This window comes from Salvelinus fontinalis, chromosome 31 (assembly GCF_029448725.1).
Source record: "Salvelinus fontinalis isolate EN_2023a chromosome 31, ASM2944872v1, whole genome shotgun sequence".
In the NCBI taxonomy this organism is placed as follows: Eukaryota; Metazoa; Chordata; class Actinopteri; order Salmoniformes; family Salmonidae; genus Salvelinus; species Salvelinus fontinalis.
This window is the reverse complement of record NC_074695.1, coordinates 43,560,990-43,569,886: the sequence shown is the minus strand read 5'-3', so window position 1 is coordinate 43,569,886 and position 8,897 is coordinate 43,560,990. Positions and strand designations below refer to the sequence as shown.

The 8,897-nt window shown below is 43.0% G+C and overlaps 1 protein-coding gene across 2 annotated transcripts; it reads right to left on the bottom strand.

The window, feature by feature from the left end:
• Positions 1 to 3,177: 3,177 nt before the first annotated feature.
• Positions 3,178 to 7,674, bottom strand: selenok (selenoprotein K). 2 transcript variants are annotated; one of them, XM_055892805.1, is made up of 4 exons: positions 7,570 to 7,674; positions 6,979 to 7,069; positions 6,759 to 6,839; positions 3,178 to 3,277 (listed from the first exon to the last, which is right to left on the bottom strand). In XM_055892805.1, exons 1-4 carry the CDS (start codon positions 7,586 to 7,588, stop codon positions 3,178 to 3,180), a joined length of 291 nt encoding a protein of 96 aa, XP_055748780.1. In that variant the 5' UTR covers positions 7,589 to 7,674. The 2 variants fall into 2 exon arrangements, with proteins under 2 accessions (XP_055748780.1, XP_055748781.1); XM_055892806.1 differs by having other exon boundaries at positions 3,187 to 3,277.
• Positions 7,675 to 8,897: the final 1,223 nt, after the last annotated feature.

Sequence of the window (8,897 nt, the reverse complement as noted above, 5' to 3'; positions counted from 1 at the left end):
CAATTTTACATAAAACAAAGATGTTTGGTGCAGTGTCTCTCAATCTAAATGTGCATGAAAACAAGTCTCTCGTTGAATGACAACAAAGACTTGACCATTCACCGCCGAAGGGGCGTTGCCTCAAAAAAAAGTGCCCCCGAACAGCCGAAAAACCCTTACCAGAGTCCCAAATGAACAAAAACTTCACAAAATGGCGTCATAATATACAGTGCATTCGGAAAGTATTCAGACCCCTTGACTTTCTCCACATTTTGTTACATTACAGCCTTATTCTAAAATGAATTAAACTGTTTTTGTTCCTCATCAATCAACACACAATACCCCATAATGACATAGCAAAAACAGGTTATAAATTGCTGCAGATTTATAAAAAAACTATAACAGAAATATCACATTTACATAAATATTCAGACCCTTTACTCAGTACCTTTGGCAGCGATTACAGCCTTGTTTCTTCTTCGGTATGACTCTACAAGCTTAGCACACCTGTATTTGGGGAGTTTCTCCCATTCTTCTCTGCAGATCCTCTCAAGCTCTGTGAGTTGGATGGGGAGTGTTGCTGCACATATATTTTCATGTCTCGCCAGAGATATTTGATCAGATTCAAGTACAGGCTCTGGCTTGGCCACTCAATGACATTCAGAGATTTGTCTCGAAGCCACTCCTGTGTGGTCTTGGCTGTGTGCTTAGGGTCGTTGTCCTGTCTGGTTCAATCTGGTTTCATCAGACCAGAGAATCTTGTTTCTCAAAGTCTGATTCTTTAGGTGCCTTTTGGCAAATTCAAAGCAGGCTGTCATGTGCCTTTAACTGAGGAGTGGCTTCCGTCTGGCCACTCTACCATAAAGATCTGATTGGTGGAGTGCTACAGAGATGGTTGTTCTTCTGGAAGGTTCTCCCATCTCCACAGAGAAACGTTGGTGCTCTGTCATAGTGTCCATTGGGTTCTTGGTCACTTCCTTGACCAAGGCCCTTCTCCCCCAATTGCTCAGTTTGGCCTAGCGGCCAGCTCTAGGAAGAGTCTTGGTGGTTCCAAAGATCTTCCATTTAAGAATGATGGAGGCCACTGTGTTCTTGGGGACCTTTAACGCTGCAGAAATGTTTTCGTACCCTTCCCCAGATCTTTGCCTCGACACAATCCTGTCTCGGAGCTCTCAGACAATTCCTTCGACCTCATGGCTTGGTTTTTGCTATGACATGCACTGTCAATTGTGGGACCATATATAGACAGGTGTGTGCCTTTCCAAATATATGTCCAATCAATTGAATTTACCACAGGTGTACTCCAATCAAGTTGTAGACATCTCAATGATAATCAATGGAAACAGGATGCAACCAAGCTAAATTTTGAGTCTCATAACATAGGTATCTGTTTTTATTTGAAATAAATTAGCAAAAATGTCTAAGCCCGTTTTCGCTTCGTCATTATGGTGTATTGTGTTTAGATCGATGAGGAACATTGTACACTGCTCAAAAAAATAAAGGGAACACTTAAACAACACAATGTAACTCCAAGTCAATCACACTTCTGTGAAATCAAACTGTCCACTTAGGAAGCAACACTGATTGACAATAAATTTCACATGCTGTTGTGCAAATGGAATAGACAAAAGGTGGAAATTATAGGCAATTAGCCAGACACCCCCAAAAAAGGAGTGATTCTGCAGGTGGTGACCACAGACCACTTCTCAGTTCCTATGGTTCCTGGCTGATGTTTTGGTCACTTTTGAATGCTGGCGGTGCTCTCACTCTAGTGGTAGCATGAGACGGAGTCTACAACCCACACAAGTGGCTCAGGTAGTGCAGTTCATCCAGGATGGCACATCAATGCGAGCTGTGGCAAAAAGGTTTGCTGTGTCTGTGAGCGTAGTGTCCAGAGCATGGAGGCGCTACCAGGAGACAGGCCAGTACATCAGGAGACGTGGAGGAGACCGTAGGAGGGCAACAACCCAGCAGCAGGACCGCTACCTCCGCCTTTGTGCAAGGAGGTGCACTGCCAGAGTCCTGCAAAATGACCTCCAGCAGGCCACAAATGTGCATGTGTCAGCATATGGTCTCACAAGGGGTCTGAGGATCTCATCTCGGTACCTAATGGCAGTCAGGCTACCTCTGGTGAGCACATGGAGGCCTGTGCGGCCCCACAAAGAAATGCCACCCCACACCATGACTGACCCATCGCCAAACCGGTCATGCTGGAAGATGTTGCAGGCAGCAGAACGTTCTCCACGGCGTCTCCAGACTCTGTCACGTCTGTCCCATGTGCTCATGTGCTCAGTGTGAACCTGCTTTCATCTGTGAAGACCACAGGGCGCCAGTGGCGAATTTGCCAATCTTGGTGTTCTCTGGCAAATGCCAAACGTCCTGCACGGTGTTGGGCTGTAAGCACAACCCCCACCTGTGGACGTCGGGCCCTCATACCACCCTCATGGAGTCTGTTTTTGACCGTTTGAGCAGACACATGCACATTTGTGGCCTGCTGGAGGTCATTTTGCAGGGCGCTGGCAGTGCACCTCCTTGCACAAAGGCGGAGGTAGCGTTCCTACTGCTGGGTTGTTGCCCTCCTACGGCCTCCTCCACGTCTCCTGATGTACTGGCCTGTCTCCTGGTAGCGCCTCCATGCTCTGGACACTACGCTCACAGACACAGCAAACCTTTTTGCCACAGCTCGCATTGATGTGCCATCCTGGATGAACTGCACTACCTGAGCCACTTGTGTGGTTTGTAGACTCCGTCTCATGCTACCACTAGAGTGAGAGCACCGCCAGCATTCAAAAGTGACCAAAACATCAGCCAGGAAGCATAAGAACTGAGAAGTGGTCTGTGGTCACCACCTGCAGAATCACTCCTTTTTTGGGGGTGTCTGGCTAATTGCCTATAATTTCCACCTTTGGTCTATTCCATTTGCACAACAGCATGTGAAATTTATTGTCAATCAGTGTTGCTTCCTAAGTGGACAGTTTGATTTCACAGAAGTGTGATTGACTTGGAGTTACATTGTGTTCTTTAAGTGTTCCCTTTATTTTTTTGAGCAGTGTATATTTAATCCATTTTAGAATAAGGCTGTAACGTAACGTAGAAAAAGTCAAGGGGTCTGAATACTTTCCAAATGCACAAACTCTTCCGACTGGGAAGCATGCGGACACCTTTATGATAACTGTGGCCGGTATCACCATATATCCCTCACCTTCCTCATCCTCCTCCCCCCATGGGAGGGGCGCTGGGCCCCCCACCGTGGTTTATCCTCCCCATCCGCCTACGGCCACCAGGGGGTCCAGGGGGGCTGGTGGAAGAGAGAAGACCGCCATGGGAATGTTAGAACACCGGAACACTTGTCCACTGTCATAATGAAATCAGTCAACCCTTACTCTGCATCAACATGACAATCTTATAGTTGCACTATAAGTGCAACTATAAGATTGTATTCAGACCTGGTTGCTAGAACTCTAATAGTGCGCCTAATTTCAGTGTAAGTGACAAAATAAGCTACTATAGTGTAGAGAATCATTGTACCATCTAAACCGCTGTGAAGTACAGTACCAGTCAGATGTTGACACACCTACTCAATCAAGGGTCTTTATTTTGACTAATTTCTACATTGTACAATAATAGTGAAGACAAACTATGAAATAATACATTTGGATTCATGTAGTAACCAAAAAAAAGAAGTGTAAAACAAATCAAAAATTATATTACATATGAGATTTTTCAAAGTAGCCACCCTTTGCCTTTGACAGCTTTGCACACTCTTGGCATTCCCTCAACCAGCTTCATGAGGTAGTCACCTGGAATGTGTTTCAATTAACAGGTGTGCCTTGTTAAAGGTTCATTTGTGGAATTTCTTTCTTCCTAATGCATTTGAGCCAATCAGTTGTGTTTTGACAAGGTAGGGGTGGTATACAGAAGATAGCCCTATTTGGTAAAAGACCAAGTCCATATTATGGCAAGAACAGCTCAAATAAGCAAAGAGACAACAGTCCATCATTACTACTTTAAGACATGAAGGCCAGTCAGTCCGGAAAATGTCAAGAACTTTGAATGTTTCTTCAAGTGCAGTGGCAAAAACAATCAAGCGCCATGATGAAACTGGCTCTCATGAGGACCGCCACAGGAAAGGAAGACCCAGAAGTTACCTCTGCTGCAGAGGGGCTCAGCAAGTTCATTAGAGCTACCAGCCTCAGAAATTGCAGCCCAAATAAATGCTTTACGGAGTTCAAGTAACAGACATCTCAACTAGAGGTCGACCGATTAATCGGAATGGCCGATTAATTAGGGCCAATTTCAAGTTTTCATAACAATCGGAAATCGGTATTTTTGGACAGCGATTTTGTCGATATATATATATATTTTTTTTACACCTTTATTTAACTAGGCAAGTCAGTTAAGAACACATTCTTATTTTCAATGACGGCCTAGGAACGGTGGGTTAACTGCCTCGTTCAGGGGTAAAAAGACATATTTTCACCTTGGCTTACTGCACCTTGTCAGTTCGGAGGATCCAATCTTGCAACCTTACAGTTAACTAGTCCAACGCAATAACGACCTGCCTCTCTCTCGTTGCACTCCACAAGGAGACCGCCTGTTACGCGAATGCAGTAAGCCAAGGTAAGGTGCTAGCTAGCATTAAACTTATCTTATAAAAACAATCAATCAATCATAATCACTAGTTAACTAAACATGGTTGATGATATTACTAGATATTTTCTAGCGTATCCTGCGTTGCATATAATATGACTGAGCATACAAGTATCTGACTGAGCGGTGGTAGGCAGAAGCAGGCGCGTAAACATTCATTCAAACAGCACTTTCGTGCGTTTTGCCAGCAGCTCTTCGTTGTGCGTCAAGCATTGCGTTGTTTATGACTTCAAGCCCATCAACTCCCGAGATGAGGCTGGTGTAACCAAAGTGAAATGGCTGGCTAGTTAGCACGTGCTAATAGCGTTTCAAACGTCACTCGCTCTGAGCCTGTGGTTGTTTCCCTTGCTCTGCATTGGTAACGCTGCTTCGAGGGTGGCTGTTGTCGTTGTGTTCCTGGTTCGAGCCCAGGGAGGAGTGAGGAGAGGGACGGAAGCTATACTGTTACACTGGCAATACTAAAGTGCCTATAATGAAATACAAATTGTATAGAGGGAAATAGTCCTATAATTCCTATAACCTAAAACATCTTACCTGGGAATATTGAAGACTCATGTTAAAAGGAACCACCAGCTTTCATGTTCTCATTTTCTGAGCAAGGAACTCAAACATTAGCTTTCTTACATAGCACATATTGCACTTTTACTTTCTTCTCCAACACTTTGTTTTTGCATTATTTAAACCAAATTGAACATGTTTCATTATTTATTTGAGGCTAAATTGATTTTATTGATGTATTATATTAAGTTAAAATAAGTGTTCATTTAGTATTGTTGTAATTGTCATTATTACAAATAAATCAATAAATAAAAAATATATATATATATATTTTTTTTAATCGGACGATTAATTATCGGCTTTTTTGGTCCTCCAATAATCGGTATCGGTGGTGAAAAATCATAATCGGTCGACCTCTAATCTCAACATCAACTGTTCTGTTGAGACTGCATGAATCAGGCCTTCATGGTGGAATTGCTGCAAAGAAACCCCTACTAACGGACACCAATAAGAAGAGACTTGCTTGGGCCAAGAAACACGAACAACGGACATTAGACCGGTGGAAATCTGTCCATTTGTCTGATGAGTCCAAATGTGAGATTTGTTTCCAATCACCGTGTCTTTGTGAGACGCAGAGTAGGTGAACGCATGATCTCCGCATGAGTGGTTCCCACCCTTAAGCATGGAGGTGTGATGGTGTGCCGGTGACACTGATTTATTTAGAATTCAAGGCACACTTAACCAGCATGGCTACCACAGCATTCTGCAGCGATACGCCCATCCCTTCTGGATTGCGCTTAGTGGGACTATCATTTGTTTTTCAACAGGGCAATGACCCAAAACACACCTCCAGGCTGTGTAAGGGCTATTTGACCAAGAAGGAGAGTGATGGAGTGCACAATCACCCAACCTCAACCCAATTGAGATGGTTTGGGATGAGTTGGACCGCAAAGTGAAGGAAAAGCAGCCAACAAGTGCTCAGCATGTGGGAATGAACTCCTTCAAGACTGTTGGAAAAGCATTCCTCATGAAGCTGGTTGAGAGAATACCAAGAGTGTGCAAAGCTGCCATCAAGGCAAAGGGTGGCTACTTTGAAAAATATAAAATACATTTTGATTTGTTTAACACTTCTTTGGTTACTACATGATTCCATATGTGTTATTTCATAGTTTTGATGTCTTCACTATTATTCTACAATGTAACATTTTTTTTAAATAAAGAAAAACCCTTGAATGAGTAGGTGTCCAAACTTTTGACAGGTACTGTATATATTCCATAACCAAATATATTGTTTCAGCTGTTTGAAGATGGTGTACAAACCAGAAAGTGAAATACAAAGAACAAAAGTGGACGGGAAGCATAGAGGAATGGGAAGAATAGAAATAGCGAACATAGAACATATCTACTGCTTCTTAGAAGCTTTCAAGTAGAATGACAGATCTATAACCTACTCTTCTATGTAAATTTGGTCAGGTCGCCCAAAAAGTTACATATTGCCACTAATTATTTCTTAAGTCATTCATCTTAACCATTAAAGCCCTAGTCTTGCACTAGGAGTGTTTAGAGATTGCCACTTCAGCCTGACATGATGGGAAGTAGACTAACTCTCTGTTTGGACCCTAGGGACTTACCCTCTGCCATCACTGTAGCCTGCAGAGGATGAGCCAGAGTTTCCCTTCTTTGTCAGATCTGGCTGGACCAGGGATTGGAAACTGTGAAAAAAAATCAAAGCAGTTGATTATCTCTGTATTCAAGGCCTATAATTGACTTTCTAATGATAATCTTCACAGCAAGATGCATTGCTAGTGCCATACGAATGCACAGAGGCCTCTGTGTTGACTGCTGACTTACAACAAGCCAATGAACTCTACAGCACCCCAGAAGAGATCAGTGAGGAACGACATTCGCCATGGAGACTGGCTTCTGTTGTCCAGGACCTGACCTGGAGGGAACACTTGTTAGTGATGATTATATCCAAACTATAACACCTGGAACTAGCCTCTTGGTCCATCAGCCAGTGTGACTAGCATTGACAGGTGCTAATTTCAGGCCCAACATTAAACAACACAGAGGCTTTATATATTTCACTAACATTACATGCCTACAAATCAATAGTGGAGACTGGAGAGACACACGCAGAAGAAGCCTAACTAGCTAGTTATATAGCCAGGCTCAATAGAATGATCCAATTTCCACTCTTCAGCCCATAGAGAGCTAAAACAGACTCAAATAACTTTCAACCTGCCATATTTAGCTGCTGTTTATCGTAACCGTTTGTTGTCGTAGCTAGTGTTAGCTACTTAGCTAGCATAATTTATCATTTCTAGCGAAAAGTGAAGACAGTGAGCTCGCAGAGATGAATTACTACGATGTGTATGTTAATTTGCGACTTTAATGAAACAATAAACACATACATTGCAACAATATTAATAAACCACTAACCATTCGCCACGTACACCATTTTTGCAGCTCCCAACTACTGTTGTTCGCTGCTAAATTTCCGCATCCGGTGTTTACGTCACTTCGTAAAATGAACCCTCCCCCAGGGCTCCGCCCAGCTGTAAATTGAGGTTGCCTGATTAGGCAGGCCTATTCTTCTTACACCTTTTAGGGTAAATTCAGTTTATCCTAAATGTCTCTTCTGTGGTGTATATTTTGTGTCAGACTATGATACCTTTGAAGTTTCGTTTGAAGTTTCGTTTGAACGTTTTTTTGAACGTTTTTTCTCACTTTGCACCACTGTCTGTAATTCACTTTTGAGCACCTAGCTGGCAGACACTTGCATTGTCTTGCTAAATGAATACGGGGATGTTACATAACGAGCTATAAGTCACCTACTTACAATTGATACATTTGCATTTGTACAAAAGGTTGTAGATTTTAGGCTTTTTAAAACAACGTCAGCAAAGGCTTTCGTGTTGTAATTTGAAAAGGGTTGGATGTTTATCACATTCCCATACCCATAGGTGAAGTATCCTATTCATTTATTGAAAGCAATCTATGCCCACCAGATGGCAGTCCATACCTATTCTTATGATTTATTTTACTATCAATGTCTGCCCTATGCTACCCACTGCAAAGTAAAGTGGCTACTTAGTGACTTTGAAAAATGTCTCTTCTGCAGATAGACAGCCATCATATAAATCCATGTTTTACTATCGTCTCATTATTACCTTCCTGATGAACTTTGGTGCCTTTTCAATCTTCCAAGAGATTCAAATTATTACACACTTTTTCATTCTCTTCCTCCTCTCACACAAAACACAGACCACACCATCTCTATGAATGTCTTCTTATTTCTACAAACAGACACCATCATTGTGCTCGGCTGATTGCGCACTACTGTTTGGGACTCATTTGTAGAAAAAGGAAGCGAGTGATTCAGAGAGGGTCGAAGAAAGCTATAGAACCACAAACTTCCATTTGTGCACCAGCAGGGTAGAAAAGACTGTGTTTTGTCCTGCTATGATGAGCCCCCATGAAACACATTCGGGTCACTGTAGCTGCTGACTGGTGAATTCACCAGCATGTGGGTGTCGTGTGAGGTCATCACAGAGCACTGGGTGTCAGAGACAATGGAGGAGCAAAGTGTGGGGGAAGCCAGTGGCGCTCTTCTCTGTCCTGGTAATGTTGTACGTGGGCAGGGGGGACAGTCAAGGGGACAGAGTTGCTGGGTGTTTTCTATCAGGAGCACAAAGAGCCATTGAAGTGGGTTTGTTCTGCTACTTCCCCTCTCCGGCCTCACACAGACCAGAGCCCTCCTCTTTGGA

Excerpts from the sequence above, each read along its gene's own strand:
- selenok (XM_055892806.1), bottom strand. Across the intron at positions 6,840-6,978 it reads GTAGAGTTCATTGGCTTGTT|TTTCCAATCCCTGGTCCAGC; the intron begins GTAAGTCAGCAG and ends TTTTTTTCACAG. Across the intron at positions 3,278-6,758 it reads GGCTACAGTGATGGCAGAGG|CCCCCCTGGACCCCCTGGTG; the intron begins GTAAGTCCCTAG and ends CTCTTCCACCAG.